The sequence below is a fragment of the Pelophylax lessonae genome, assembly GCF_965119305.1.
Source record: "Pelophylax lessonae genome assembly, chromosome: 7".
NCBI lineage: Eukaryota > Metazoa > Chordata > Amphibia > Anura > Ranidae > Pelophylax > Pelophylax lessonae.
This window is the reverse complement of record NC_138774.1, coordinates 45,392,730-45,410,347: the sequence shown is the minus strand read 5'-3', so window position 1 is coordinate 45,410,347 and position 17,618 is coordinate 45,392,730. Positions and strand designations below refer to the sequence as shown.

The window sequence follows — 17,618 nt, the reverse complement described above, 5'->3', positions numbered from 1 at the left end:
GTTGGAGAATACACATCGCTCCTCTCACCTGACCTATGGATAGGATGCACAGAGCAATGCATTGTGGGAGGGTACATGCATTTCCTCCAATACCAGGGAATTGGGATGTCACATTTTGAGGGTCCCAGGGACCTCTGATTGTGATTATGGTGTGTGACCCCTCTTGGTGCTTCTGTTTATGGGACATTTTGATTGGGTTGATTTACACAAATAGTAGAGGGGATTCTCTAAGCAAAGTGAAAGTCATCAAATAAATGGAAGCAGTGTGTACTTTAAGCAACCAATCACATGCTTACAAAATATGAATATTCCAGGTGAACACAGGACACACCCACTGTAGAGTGAGGGGAATGATTTCCTCCATGCACAGCTGACTTCCTGTCTGGGGCCTCCATAGAGAAGTATGGATGTCGGTCCCCTGTCAGGTCTCCTGTGTGTATTATACATGGAGGACCCCCCAGAAATGACACAACATAGACTGCTCCCCCCAGCAGATGTATAATGTGGAATCTCCCATTCCTGTTCTGTGGGGGGAGGGGAGTATTACAGAGATATTTGTAGTCAGTCTTCTACAGGAAGCATTCTGTGATTGGGACTGTCTATGTATGAATAGTATAAGATGGATGAGGAAGGTGTACAATGGCCGTGTATTGTCTCTCAGGTGACACCAGGAGGTGATTATTGAGGAGATGTCGGTTCTCTTTCTGGATTTCCTGTCACATGATCTCTCTGTACAATCTGCAGCCATGATGAGGGAAGATATTCTAATTATTCCATAATCCACACATTCCGTGTCACCATCACTGGGGGAGGGGTCATCTACACAGTGTGTGATTGGCTGGTTGAAAATAGAGGGAAACTGCAGCCAATGAGATGATGATCTGGAGATGTCACACCTGATTGGTGAATAGAAATATTTGTTGGGTCAGGACAGCCAATCAGTGATGAGTGTCATCTCCTCAGTGGTGGGATGAGTCGGTGACCCCTCTGTAGAACATTCTGGGGTGTCACTAGGATCCGATCTTCTTCTTCCTCCATACTGAGGATGTGTATCGGAGTTTTCTGCCATAGTGGAGGATATATATCTGTAGTACTGGCCGTGTCATTATAAGGAGAGCTGTGCTGTATATGTACACTCTGTATACACACATCTATCCCTATACATATCTCCTCCATATACCATCACCTCCTACATCATCACATATTACACACATCACACCTCTGATCCCGGGTCACATCTTCCTCTTCTCTCTGCAGGGATCCATATTGTACAGCTGATGTACGGCTGTGAGCTGAGAGATGACGGCGGCACTGCGGGGTATGAGCAGTACGGATATGATGGGAGAGATCTCATGTATCTGGACACACAGAGAGGGATCTATATCCCGACCATGAATGAGGCTCAGATCACCACACAGAGATGGAACAGTCCGGAGGAGAGAGTGGGGGAGATATACAAGAATTATCTGGAGAATATCTGTATAGAATGGCTGAAGAAACACATCAACAATGGGAGAGAAGATCTGGAGAAGAGAGGTGACTGCACTATATACATCATATATGTTATATCTACACCCCGTATATACACACTACACTATATACATCATATATGTTATATCTACACCCCGTATATACACACTATATTATATACATCATATATGTTATATCTACACCCCGTATATACACACTACACTATATACATCATATATGTTATATCTACACCTCGTATATACACACTGCACTATATACATCATATATGTTATATCTACACCCCGTATATACACACTGCACTATATACATCATATATGTTATATCTACACCCCGTATATACACACTACACTATATACATCATATATGTTATATCTACACCCCGTATATACACACTGCACTATATACATCATATATGTTATATCTACACCCCGTATATACACACTACACTATATACATCATATATGTTATATCTACACCCCGTATATACACACTGCACTATATACATCATATATGTTATATCTACACCCCGTATATACACACTACACTATATACATCATACATGTTATATCTACTCCCCGTATATACACACTGCACTATATACATCATATATGTTATATCTACACCCCGTATATACACACTACACTATATACATCATATATGTTATATCTACACCCCGTATATACACACTACACTATATACATCATATATGTTATATCTACACCCCGTATATATACACTGCACTATATACATCATATATGTTATATCTACACACCGTATATACACACTACACTATATACCTCATATATGTTATATCTACACCCCGTATATACACACTACACTATATACATCATATATGTTATATATACACACTACACTATATACATCATATATGTTATATCTACACACCGTATATACACACTACACTATATACATCATATATGTTATATCTACACACCATATATACACACTACACTATATACGTCATATATGTTATATCTACACCCTGTATATACACACTACACTATATACATCATATATGTTATATCTACACCTTGTATATACACACTGCACTATATACATCATATATGTTATATCCACACCCTGTATATACACACTACACTATATATATCATATATGTTATATCTACACACTGTATATACACACTACACTATATACATCATATATGTTATATCTACACACTGTATATACACACTACACTATATACATCATATATGTTATATATACACACTACACTATATACATCATATATGTTATATCTACACACTGTATATACACACTACACTATATACATCATATATGTTATATCTACACACTGTATATACACACTACACTATATACATCATATATGTTATATCTACACACTGTATATACACACTGCACTATATACATCATATATGTTATATCTACACACTGTATATACACACTGCACTATATACATCATATATGTTATATCTACACCCCGTATATACACACTACACTATATACATCATATATGTTATATCTACACACTGTATATACACACTACACTATATACATCATATATGTGATATCTACACACTGTATATACACACTACACTATATACGTCATATATGTTATATCTACACCCCGTATATACACACTACACTATATACATCATATATGTTATATCTACACACTGTATATACACACTACACTATATACATCATATATGTTATATCTACACACTGTATATACACACTGCACTATATACATCATATATGTTATATCTACACACTGTATATACACACTGCACTATATACATCATATATGTTATATCTACACACTGTATATACACACTACACTATATACATCATATATGTTATATCTACACCCCGTATATACACACTACACTATATACATCATATATGTTATATATACACACTACACTATATACATCATATATGTTATATATACACACTACACTATATACATCATATATGTTATATCTACACACTGTATATACACACTGCACTATATACATCATATATGTTATATCTACACACTGTATATACACACTACACTATATACATCATATATGTTATATCTACACCCCGTATATACACACTGCACTATATACATCATATATGTTATATCTACACACCGTATATACTCACTACACTATATACATCATATATGTTATATCTACACCCCGTATATACACACTACACTATATACATCATATATGTTATATCTACACCCCGTATATACACACTACACTATATACATCATATGTGTGATATCTACACACTGTATATACACACTACACTATATACGTCATATATGTTATATCTACACCCCGTATATACACACTACACTATATACATCATATATGTTATATCTACACACTGTATATACACACTACACTATATACATCATATATGTGATATCTACACCCCGTATATACACACTACACTATATACATCATATATGTTATATCTACACACTGTATATACACACTACACTATATACATCATATATGTGATATCTACACACTGTATATACACACTACACTATATACGTCATATATGTTATATCTACACCCCGTATATACACACTACACTATATACATCATATATGTGATATCTACACACTGTATATACACACTACACTATATACGTCATATATGTGATATCTACACCCTGTATATACACACTACACTATATACATCATATATGTTATATCTACACACCGTATATACACACTACACTATATACATCATATATGTTATATCTACACACCGTATATACACACTACACTATATACATCATATATGTTATATCTACACCCCGTATATACACACTACACTATATACGTCATATATGTTATATCTACACCCCGTATATACACACTACACTATATACGTCATATATGTTATATCTACACACTGTATATAAACACTGCACTATATACATCATATATGTTATATCTACACCCCGTATATATACACTACACTATATACATCATATATGTTATATCTACACCCCGTATATACACACTACACTATATACATCATATGTTATATCTACATCCCGTATATACACACTACACTATATACATCATATATGTTATATCTACACACCAAAAGTATTGGGACGCCTGCCTTTACACACACATGAATTTTAATGGCATCCCAGTCTTAGTCTGTAGGGTTCAATATTGAGTTGGCCCACCCTTTGCAGCTATAACAGCTTCAACTCTTCTGGGAAGGCTGTCCACAAGGTTTAGGAGTGTGTCTATGGGAATGTTTGATCATTCTTCCAGAAGTGTATTTGTAAGGTCAGGCACTGATGTTGGACGAGAAGGCCTGGCTCACAGTCTCCACTCTAATTCATCCCAAAGGTGTTCTATCAGGTTGAGGTCAGGACTCTGTGCAGGCCAGCCAAGTTCCTCCACCCCACCTCGCTCATCCATGTCTTTATGGACCTTGCTTTGTGCACTGGTCAAGTTCCTCATCCCCTGTTAGAACAGGAAGGGGCCCTTCCCAAACTGTTCCCACAAAGTTGGGAGCATGAAATGATCCAAAATGTCTCAGTATGCTGACACCTTAAGAGTTCACTTCACTGGAACTAAGGGGCCAAGCCCAACCCCTGAAAAACAACCTCACACCATAATCCCCCCTCCACCAAATGATTTGGACCAGTGCACAAAGCAAGGTCCATAAAGACATGGATGAGAAAGTTGGGGTGGAGGAACTTGACTGGCCTGCACAGAGTCCTGACCTCAACCTGATAGAACACCTTTGGGAGGAATTAGAGCGGATATTGTGAGTCAGGCCTTCTCGTCCACATCAGTGCCTGACCTCACAAATGTGCTTCTGGAAGAATGGTCAAACATTCCCATAGACACTCCTAAACCTTGTGGACAGCCTTCTCAGAAGAGTTGAAGCTGTTATGGCTGCAAAGGGTGGGCCAACTCAATATTGAACCCTACGGACTAAGACTGGAATGCCAATAAAGTGCATGTGCGTGTAAGGCAGGTGTTCCAATACTTTTGGTAATATAGTGTACATCATATGTTATATGTACACACCGTATATACACACTACACTATATACATCATATATGTTATATCCACACACTGTATATTCACATTACACTATATACATCATATATGTTATATGTACACACCGTATATACACACTACACTGTATACATTATATATTGTATATCATATCTACACACTGTATATACACACTGCATACAGTACAAATACTTATTACACTGTAAATATACGGCTCTATGTACACACTTCTGTATGTAGTCACACCACATGGTATATACACCGTACACTATAGATATACTTTATAAGGGAATGTGTTGGGGCCGAAACAACTAATCAATTATGAAAATAATTTTCAGAATCGATTAGTTGGTCTGCATACAGAATGCATTATTTGTTTACATATCAGGAAATACAGTGCAGCACACATACAGCTCAGTACACCGCCCATACATGTCAGTATACACAGTGCAGCACACATACAGCTCAGTACACCGTCCATACATGTCAGTATACACAGTGCAGCACACAGAGCTCAGTACACCGTCCATACATGTCAGTAAGTGCCTGGAAACTTGTGAATGTAAATGTATGAGAAGCAATGCCTCATGGGACATGTAGTCCTGGGCAGGAGAAGGAAGTGAGTGGTTCTAAAGGCAGAAGTTTTTTTTACCTTGCTATAGGGGCGCTCTATACTATACTTTGCAGCTTGCTATTGGGGCACTCTGAAGGCAGGAGGAGCCAGAAGTGTCGGTGGGGGACCCCAGGAGAGGAGGATTGGGGCTGCTCTGTGCAAAACCATTACACAGAGCAGGTAAGTATAACATGTTTGTTGTTTAAAAAAAAAAAATCACTTGGAAGACTCTGTGCAGGGAAGATCAGCATCTGACCCCAGAGAAGGTGGAGGCTGAAAATCTCAGCTTTTAGTACTACTTTAATATAAAAGATTTATATCTCCCTTCCACCCTTCATATAGCTTCATATCTAACTCCAAGGTAAAATGCCCATATATCCTACTTCTGGGTGTATTTATTATATATATATGATATAAGTAATATATATTATTACTTTCACTGTTTCAGAGTATAAATGAACCCCTTATAGTAGCGATTATCTGCTTTTTGTACTATAAAGGGCTAATTTCTGTTTTTTTAACCCCATTATGACAGGAGATACAAAAAAAAAAGCATGCTGCTGCTACTAAACGTCTTAGTCCTGGTTCACACCTATGCATTTTTTGGTGCTTTTTGCAGAAACGCATTACAGTTCATTTAACATGGTTTCCTATGGGACACGTTCACATCTATGCTTTTTTCAGCCGCAGCTTATTTGGAAAGGGTCAAGGACTTTTTTCAAAGCAAAACTGTGCTTTTTTTTTTGGTTCAATAGACTTTAGTGGAGAAGCTGCAGAAAAGCATGTAGTGCGTTTTTTCCACGATTCACGTTTTTTAATCTGCCCAACAACAAATTGGCCAAAAAAAGCATAAAAAAACTCAAATCGCAGCAAAATCGCATGTGCAAATAGCACTGCAGAAACGGATCAAAGCAAAATGCATTGGTGTGACTCAAGCCTTAGTTGACCATACATGTATCCATTTTAGGACAAAAAATATTTATACAAAAAATCTTTGTAGATTCGCTGAATGAAAAAATGTCTTTTGAAAATTTCACTTGCTTTTAACATTCAGTTTTAAAAAGAATGTCATATATGAATGAAAAACCACACACACTGTCTGATAATTCCTTTTACCAAGAAGTTTTCTATTCTGCTCCTTCCAATTTTCCCGTCACTGTGGTTGAAAACGAACGTCAATTTGACCCCACTAATGATAAGAAAATTGAACGAACGTTCTTAAAATGAACATTTTTTTGAAGGAAGACATTGTTTCTGTATGGGCAGCATAAGTCACAGCAGGCGCAGGGAGCTTTTATCAATCCCCCGGCCTATGACAAGGGAGTCTGTCATACATAATATATCACAGGTCTGTCTGAAAATCTATAAAACAGTCTTTCATTTTTTTTCCCTCTTTAAATAAAAAATGTGATCTCTGAGTCTGATGATGTTTACCAGATCCAACCTCTAATAGTATATACAGTATATCTCTTCTGTCTGTTATTCTCAGAGTGGATTACAGATTTTGCTCCCTAACCGTATACAGTAATATCTTGGATTGTGAGTATAATTCATTCCAGCAACATGCTTGTAATCCAAAGCACTCGCATATCAAAGCAAATTTTCCTATAAGAAATAATGGAAACAGATGATTCGTTCCACAACCATTTATTGGTATAAATAAAGATATGCTGCTATCATATCTAAAGTACAGCACTGTACAGTATAAGCATGCCATCCCCTCTATTACATAACATTATGTGTCCCTGTGTCTGTACTGTATATAAAAGATGCTGATTTCTCCTGTATCAGAGCGTCTCCCGGCGCTCACGTGACTCCTTGGCTCTCTGCTTCTTTCCTCCCCGGACGTCAGCTGGGGTGATTAGCCGGGGAGAGCAGAGAGCCAAGGAGTCACGTGAGCGCCGGGAGACGCTCTGATACAGGAGAAATCAGCATCTTTTATATACAATACAGACACAGGGACACATAATGTTATGTAACAGAGGGGGTGACATGCTTATACTGTACTAAACCACTTTACCATTGTGAGTCTAATACTGCTCTTATATCAAGACAAAATTAAAAAAAAAAATGTTGCTCGTCTTTCTAAATGCTCGTAAACCAGGTTACTCGCAAACCAAGGTATTACTGTAGTTGGTTATTTATATTTACCACTGCATACATATATTTAGGAATAAATTGACTTTTTTTAAACTATAGATATTAACTAAAACATACAACACACTTTTTTCAAGGGTATTATCTGATTAATCGAAACAATAATTGGCCAACTAATGGATTATGAAAACAATCGTTAGTTGCAGCCCTAGAATGTGTAGTCAGTCTGCGATGCGATAGACATACAGTAAATGGGATAAATGCAATGGATAAATACATCTAAACTGATCCATGTTTTATGGAAGATTCCGCTAGCAGGAACCTGCATGTCCTTCTGGAAAACACACGTCTATGTCAACAAAGTCTTAGGGTCCTTTCACACGGGTTTTCCCATCCGGTCCGACTGTCAGTTTTTCAGGCGGACCTGATCAGATGCTCCATGCACCTCTATGGGGCAGCGGATGTCAGCAGTGACATGTCTGCTGACACCCGCTGCTATCCGATCCGGTCCATGAAATCCAGACGGATGGAAACCCTATTTTCCATCCATCTGGAGGATCGGATGAAAACAGACAGGCTGTCCGTTTTCATCCGATCTCCCATAGAGGAGAGCGGGGCTCTGACGGGTCGGCCTCTGCACAGAGAGTGGAGATGGCGCTGTCATCCTCCTGCTTTGCGGGAGATCAGCGGATCGATCCCCGCTGAGCAAAACGGAGTCCGTCGGGCGGAAAGTCCGTGTGAAAGGACCCTAAAACTCCAATCATGTGCAGACAAAAATCATGTTTTCTTTAATATTCCTTGTACATTATTGGGTATTCGGAGAGATCACAGTTTTCATCTTATTTATTACCATTAAAGTATATCTAAAGACAACATTTTGATTTAGTTTTGGATAGAGTGGAAGTGGATTAGAACCCCTGTCAGGTTTTAATTGCTTTTTGTGCGCTGTGTTAAGGAGATTCACTCTCTGTAGTTGTTCAGATGACAACTATGAACCAAGAGTGAAAGAAAACCCCCAAATTTTGGGTTGTCATCAGAACAGGAATGGAGAATAAATCTTCCAATGGGGACACTAGATCAGGTGACAACGAGGGATTTCCTCACTTTGAAGGGATTTTCTCTCACTTCCTGTTTTGGCTATGGGACAGGAAGTGAAGAAAAACTTCCCCCCAATGGGACACACATAGCAAAACCCTGAGAGGGGTTCAAACCCTCCCTTATGCTGTCCAAATGGAAAAAAACATGTTTTGCCTTTAGTTCTGCTTAAACTTTGAAAAATAAACTTTGACTTTGCCAGGTGATCAGCCTCTATACCTTTAATAAATGAATCCACTAAGCTTTACACACTGCTCTGTATACATCCACCATTATAGGGACATTACCATAGGAGGGGGTTTAGGTCAGCCTTGGTCTGGTATTGTTTGGTGCACACAGAGAGACATTGGGGCTCTGATATTCTATTATACATTTGAATGTGGAAAGCATATCAGACCCCATGAATTATTTTATATTATTATCTCACCAAGTCTAACATGACATGACTTTCCCAATGTTTGTCCGCCTCTCGTGTAATCATTGTGGATTTCTTCATCTGGTAGGATTGCTAATCTCACCCATTAGGTCACATTTGGGTGTTTGTGGGAGGAGTCTACCTGGACATTTTTTTTTGCAGAGTTTATCCAAGGGAAGAAATATTTGTTTCTGGATTCAGGAAATGATCTAATCCCAGATGAGTTCATATTCTGGGTTTTATCCTTATTAAGCCGGAAGCACAGCTTGCATATGTAATGGACAAATATGTTTGATGTAAATACATAATTCTAAATATAAGTATCTGTTAGATTTACTTCTTTGTAAAGTATAATTCTATTAGGTGATGTCACATGCCGCTTCCTATACCATTCACATTCATTTATCCATGACATACATTTCACTTGTCACACCTTCACACTGATGACTGTATGAGGAAAAGGAATTGGTTTTGTGCTTTTTTTATCCTTTTCACTGTACGGTTGGCTAGGATCATCCTAATTTACACGGATCTATCCCAGGGAAGTAACCATTTTTATATAATCTTCATATGAAACTGATGAGAAGATGTGACCTCCTGTACAACCAGCAGAATGTTATTTTCTCTTTCTCTCTCTCAGTGCGTCCAGAGGTGAAGGTGTGGGGTCATCGTCAGTCGGATGATGTGACCAGACTTCAGTGCCTGGTGTACGGGTTTCACCCCCGACCTGTGGATGTGAAGTGGGTGAAGAATGGGGAGGATGATGTTCCTTCAGATGAAATGAGTCCAATTCTCCCCCATCCTGATGGCACCTATCAGATCAGAGTCAGTGTGGAAGTGCCAACCAAGGAGGGAGACACTTACTCCTGTCATGTGGAGCACAGCAGTCTGGGGGATGAGACTCTCCGTGTGAAATGGGGTGAGTGATATTTACAGAGAATACATGAAACCTGGAAGAGGGGCAAAGAGTGCAACTGAAAAGTTTTTCCATGTGACATCAATTTTCTATGGAATTCTAATATTGAAATAGAAGAACATTTTATCTCCACACACAGCAGTCCCACTCCCTTCCCAGTACTACTTGCAGAAATAGACATTTTTTACCCTTGAGTGCACTAACTCATAGCAACCAATCAGAATCCATCTTATAATAGTGTGACTTTAGCTAAATATATTTTGATGGGTTGCTATTAGTTACTGCACTTGAAGCAAAACTGTAGTCATTTTCTTAAAAGTGCAAATTGGAAGGTTTTATATTGCAGATAAGATGTGGTGTCTGTGGTGTCTCAATGACATCAAGCTATGCAGTGGAATAACTTCCTTACTGGATGTCTGCAACTTACAAGCCAACCTCAATGCACTGTTTTATTGAGCAGCTATGTGGCAAATGAGGTTTAATATTGATAAATGTAAAGTTATGCACTTGGGGACTAAGAAAATGCATGCATCATACATACTAGGGGGAGTAGAATTGGGGGAATCCATAGCGGAGAAGGATCTGGGTGTTCTGCTAGATCCTAAGCTTAATAATAGCATGCAATGCCAAGCTGCGGTTTCCAACGCAAGCAGAGTCCTTTCTTGTATTAACAGAGGCATGGACTCCAGAGAGAGAGATATCATTTTGCCCCTGTACAAATCATTAGTAAGACCTCATCTGGAATATGCAGTTCAGTTTTGGGCACCAGTTCTCAAAAAGGATATCTGGGAACTGGAGAAAGTGCAGAGAAGGGCAACCAAACTGATAAGAGGCATGGAGGAGCTCAGCTATGAGGAAAGATTAGAGAAACTGAATTTATTCTCTTGAGAAGAGGAGATTAAAGGGGGGGGGGGGATATAATCAACATGTATAAATACATAAGGGGTCCATATAGTGAGCTTGGTGTGGAGTTGTTCACTTTAAGGTCACCACAGAGGACAAGGGGGCACTCTTTACGTCTAGAGGAAAAGAGATTTCATCTCCAAATACGGAAAGGATTCTTAACTGTAAGAGCTGTGAAAATGTGAAATAGACTCCCTCCAGAGGTGGTTCTGGCCAGCTCAGTAAATTGCTTTAAAAAAAGCCTGGATTCTTTCCTGGGTGTACATATTATAACTGGGTACTAATATAGGTAAAGTTGATCCAGGGAATATCAGATTGCCTCTCGGGGGATCAGGAAGGAATTTTTTCCCCTGCTTTAGCAAATTGGATCATGCTTTGTTGGGTTTTTCGCCTTCCTCTGGATCAACTGTGGGTGTGGGATTGTGTATATGGGATTGTATGGTTGTGTTTTCTTTTTTATTGGTTGAACTAGATGAAAATGTGTCTTTTTTTCAACCTAACTATGTATTAAAAAAAAATTGTCATGTGGATGTCTTAACCATTCATAGATTCATAAGAAATGATCACAGTATTGTTTGTAATATAATTATCTCCTATGATCGTCGGCTCCGTCTAGTGGCCATATTGTGGTATTTATCAGAAATGGCTCAATAACAAAAAATATGCATTATGTCCACTAGATGGAGCTGATGATCATAGGAGATAATTATATTACAAACAATACAGCAATAATGCTTGAACTTGTGTGAATGCTTAACCACTTAAGCCCCGGAAGATTTTACCCCCATTCCGACCAGGGGGTATTTTGCGATTCGGCACTGCGTGACTTTAACGGACAATTGCGCGGTCGTGCGACGCTGTACCTAAACAAATTTGGCGTCCTTTTTTTCCCACAAACAGAGCTTTCTTTTGGTGGTATTTGATCACCTGTGCGATTTTTTGATCACGCGCTATAAACAAAAAAAGAGCGTCAATTTTGCAAAAATAGCAATATTTTTCACATTTTTTTATATGAAATTCCCCCAAAAAAATGTAAAAATCAAAATTTATTAACATTTTCAGCCAATTTGTTTTATGCTACCTATGTTTGGTAAAAAAAATTGCAAAAAGCGTATTTTGATTGGTTTGCGCAAAAGTTATTGCGTTTACTAACAAAGGGAAAGATTTTTGTCATTTTTGTTGTTTTTTTTTTTTTTTAACGCGTAATGGCGGCGATCCGCGATTTTTTTTTTTTGCGGTACTGCGACATTGGGGCGGACAGATCGGACCCTTGACTGACATTTTTGACACTTTTGGGGTTACCAGTGACATTTCTACAGTAATCAGTGCTATACATATGCACTGTTACTGTAAAAATACACTGGTAGTGAAGGGGTTAACTTTATTTGGGAGGGGCTGTGTGTGTCCCTAGGGGCGTGCTTTCTACTGTGATTGGCTGTGGCTTTAGCTGTAAGGACACTGATCAACGGATCTACATGGTAGATCCGTGTGATCAGTGTCTTTACACCGAGGAGAATGACAGGTGGCTTGTTTACACAAGCCGCCTGACTTTCTCCCTCTCCCCCGCCGATCGCCGAGTGACCGGCGGACATCGAGTCCGCCGGTCACACGCGCGGGGGGTCCGTGACCACGCGGGAGCGGGAGCGCGCCTCCGGGGGCGCGCGCTCGCTCCCTAGACCCTCACAAGCGAGCGACGTAGACCTACGTCGCTTTGCCTGTGAGGGGCTGACTGCCGACGTAGATAGTCGTCGTGCAGTCGGCAAGTGGTTAAGACATCCGCACAGCAATTTTTTCATACATAGACCCTTCTTCTGTATAAAAGTTTCTTACCTTCCTGTTTTCTCTTATGTGTGTACACTTTAATCCAGTTTTACATTTTTATATTTTACATACAGTTTTATATAGTGCAGGAATAATTCATTTTAAGGTGGCCAATACTTTTCATAATTTTAAAAAATCAATAATTTATATCAGGGGTTGCCAAACTTTCTAAATGTAGTGCCAGTTTACTGATAATCAGACTTTAGGGGGGCCGGACTGTGGCCATTGGGAGTAAGATTTGTCCTCTCAGGGAGAGTAAACAGTGCACCTTTGGTATTAGGGAGAGGAATATAGCCCTGCCATTGGTGTCATTGGAAGGAATAGTGCCCCATCATTAGTATTAATGGGAGGAATAGTACCCCATTGTTGGTGCCAGTGGGAGGAATAGTGACCCATCATTGGTTTTAGTGGGAGGAATTGTACCCCATTGCTGGTATCAGTGGAAGGAAAAGTGCCCCAAGGGCCAGATAAAGGCAAGCAAGGGGCCACAGTTTGGAGACCACTGATTTATATACAAGAATCCCAAATCTCTCTAATATCTCATCTTCTCTTTATATTTATCTCTGTCAGATCCACCAGGCAAAGGCCTCTCACTCGGAGTGATCATTGGAGCTGTTATTGGAATTCTTGCTCTTCTTGCTGCAATTATCGCAGTTGTTGTTTGGATAAGTAAGTATAAGGATTAGTAAATAATAATTTTTATCTGCACACTCACAATAGATTTTATTTATTTTTTAACAGGTAAACTTTTTATTGAGTTTCATAATAACATACAATATACTCTCAGCATTCACCATACAGTTAGCACTTTCCAGATTAATTAGAATTGAAATTCCATTACATCGTCCTATCAAACAGTCTTACTTTGAAAGACAAGGATCACACACATATCACAATAAGTGTCAAGGGGTGTAGCCTCATTTTTCATATCATCTCCACTACCATGTGTACATTTTATATAAAGAACCATTCATACCTTATAGTAGTTGTAAACCCAAGTCATGGAATTTGAGCAAAGAACATATATCTGCAGTGTTTACTTATCTCTTTCCAAAGCTCTAAGTGTCATTTCTCTCTGGTGCTTTGTTCCTCTGAGCATGAGTCACTTCTGACAAGTGTTCCTGACACATGAGATACATTTGTGATGGGAGGGAGAGCTCAGCAGAGGCTTGTCTATTCAGAACACATCTCTGCTGTGTGGAGGGGGGGTGTGTTCCTTTCCTACAATCAGCTCTCACACACTGTAACTGCAGCCTCTCCACCCCCTCCTCTGTGCTGCTGACATTGGAGGATTTGTTTCATCTGTGTATCATCTGGGGCTAATCCCTTCACTGGGTATATGTGAGGGTTTACATACACTTTAAGTTTCTAATGTGTACTGCTCTGCATATGTCATCTCAAAGAGGATACAAATTAGGGTAAATAAGACACAGGGCATGGAAGGGATAAAGACAAAATGAAAATATAAGGAGGGGGGAGATTTTATTTACTGTTATGCAGTATGTAGGATTTACACACTAGGAATTATTTACAAAAACTGGAGAGTACAAAATCTGCTGCAGCTCTGCATAGAATCCAATCCGCTTCCAGTTTTTACTGCCAAAGCTTAATTGAACAAGCTGAAGTTAGAAGCTGATTGGATTTGGTTATTATGCACAGCTACACCAGATTCTGGGTTCAGCAGTTTTAGTAAATCCCCCATTGGATGTCAGCCTGTAATATGCTTTGTACAGTTTGTGTATAAACTCAGGACTTGTGGCTTCCCATAGACATGAGATGACAAAAGGGAGATCTGGCTGGTTTTAAGCTACAATTGTATGTTTGTATGTGGACAATTAGTGACAGTTTCAACTGAGAATCCTTAGCGGGAGCTGATCAGCGGGTACCGCGGACTTGATGTCTGCTTTCACCCGCCGGTTTCTTGGTACAGAGGCAAACAGCAGTCTGCCTATGAAAATAAGGCAGATTGTCGTTCTGTCAGTAGGGAAGGCATGGACATGGATCCACGTCTTCCCCTAGTAAAAGCACCTCCCACACAGTACACAAACACTGGCTAGGCACACACTTAACCTTTTGATCGCCCCTGATGTTAACACCTTTCCAGCCAGTGTCATTTAGCACTGATCACTGTATTAGAGTCACTGGTTCCCAAAAAAGTGCCAGTCAGTGTCTGATTTTGTCCACCGCAATATTGCAGTTCCGCTATAAGTCGCCGATGGCCGCCATTACTAGTAAAAAAATAAACAGAAATGCCATAAATATATCCCATAGTTTGTAGACGCAAATCAATCAATATACACTTATTGGGGTTTTTTATACCATAAACATGTAGCAAATACATATTGGCCTAAAATGATGCAGAAATTAGATTTTTTATATTTTTTTATTGGATATGTTTTATAGTAGAAAGTAATTTTTTTTTTTCAAAACTGTCTGTCTTTTTTTTGTTTATAGCACGTAAAAAAAATTTCAGAGGTCATCAAATACCACCAAAAAAAGCTATATTTGAGGGGAAAAAGGACAAAAATTGTATCTGGGTACAGCATTGCGCGACCGCGCAATTGTTAAAATATCGCAATGCCGTATCACTAAAAATGGCCTGGTCATGAACGGCGGAGGGTAAATCTTCCAGAGCTGAAGTGGTTAATTGAACAAGCTGAAGTTAGAAGCTGATTGGCTATCATTCACAGCTGCACTAAATTATGCATTCTCCGGGTTTAGTAAATCAACCCCTAAGCTGGCTGTATTTTATTAGTTTAGTGAAGCACCAAGCAGTAAAGCAGAGGTAAGGATGTCACCCCTGGGGATTTCGGTAATGGAAGCTCCCATATCCTATCCTGAAATGTTCCCATTTAATCCAGGAACCAGGAACTATTTTTAGAAGTAAACCTCATTAAATTGGTTCTTAGCTTATAGTACAGGATCCTTTAGGTCTTTGTACCATTTGAATATCATTAGAGCTCCTGAGTCTCCTAAGACTTGTAGCGCCCTGTCACAGCAGATTCTGTAGTCATGCCCTGCCCACTGTCTTCCCATCCCATGCCTTCTTATTGGCCAGTGAGGCAGCTAATAAAATTGGTGGCCAACACAAAGGAATGACAGATAGGAAAAAGAAATCCAGAATGTCACTATGAAAGCTTCATTAAAGCCGGGTTCACACTTAGGCCCCATGCACACGGGGCGTTCGAAAAAACGTGCTGCAAAGCTAGTTCTAACGACGGAAAAAGCAGCTGTAAAAACGTGCTTTCAGTTATTGCACGTTTTGCCACGTCGCTTTTAGCAGCGTTCTTTTCTGCCTCCATTCAAAATCAATGGTTCCCTATGAGAGCCTCTTTATTTAAATGGAAGTCGCATCGCAATTCGGATCAGGATGATCCGACTTGCGGCGCGACTTGCGCTGCGAGAATCTTGAGGGGTTACTCCATGCCAAAATGGGGAAAAATGGCGTGGGGGTCCCCCCAGGTTCCAAACCAGGCCCTTCGGGTCTGGTATGGAATTTGAGGGTAGCCCCAAGCCGAAAAAAACGGTGTGGGATCCCCCAAAATCCATACCAGACCCTTATCCGAGCATGCAGCCCGGCAGGCCAGGAAGGGGTAGGGGACGAGCGAGCGGCCCCACCCCCCCCCCCCCCGGACCACACCAGGCCACATGCCCTCAACATGGGGGGTGTTGGTGCTTTGGGGCAGGGGGGGCTATGCATCCCCCCACCCCAAAGCACCTTGCCCCCATGTTGATGAGGACAAGGGCCTCATCCCCACAACCCTGGCCGGTGGTTGTGGGGGTCTGCGGGCAGAGGGCTTATCAGTATCTGGAAGCCCCCTTGAACAAGGGGGCCCCCCAGATCCCGGACCCCCTTCCTATGTGAATGGGTATGGGGTACATTGTACCCCTACCCATTCACCCCATAAAAGGCAGTGTATGTGAATAACGACAGGAGACGTTTTGGAAAGTTTATTTAAAATCTTCATCCGGTCTTCTCCACTCTGCTCTTCTTCCCCTCTGCTTTTCTGCTCTTTTGCTGTCCGCTGTTCTTCTCTTTTGCCCTTGGCTCTTCTTCTTCCTCCGGTCCTCCTCAGACGATGTCTCCGGTCGTCTGTGACATAAGGGGGCAGGGCCTCCCGGTGACATTATCGGGCGGCCATGCCCCTAATGGCTATATATTAAGCTGCAGAGACCGGAGACATCGTCTGAGGAGGACCGGAGAAAG

The 17,618-nt window shown here is 40.1% G+C and overlaps 1 protein-coding gene and 1 long non-coding RNA gene across 4 annotated transcripts in view; one reads left to right on the top strand and one right to left on the bottom strand.

Annotated features, from left to right (window-relative positions):
• LOC309560894 (class I histocompatibility antigen, F10 alpha chain-like) overlaps positions 1–17,618 on the top strand; it is a 392,531-nt gene that overhangs the window by 14,221 nt on the left and 360,692 nt on the right. For all 3 annotated transcript variants that reach the window (XM_082264580.1, XM_082264578.1, XM_082264579.1), the window contains exons 3-5: positions 1,258–1,536; positions 10,412–10,690; positions 13,982–14,080. In XM_082264580.1, coding sequence (XP_082120706.1) covers positions 1,258–1,536; positions 10,412–10,690; positions 13,982–14,080 — 657 coding nt within the window. The remainder of the gene's footprint in view (positions 1–1,257; positions 1,537–10,411; positions 10,691–13,981; positions 14,081–17,618) is intronic.
• LOC309560904 overlaps positions 1–17,618 on the bottom strand; it is a 149,759-nt gene that overhangs the window by 108,612 nt on the left and 23,529 nt on the right. The window lies entirely within an intron of this gene.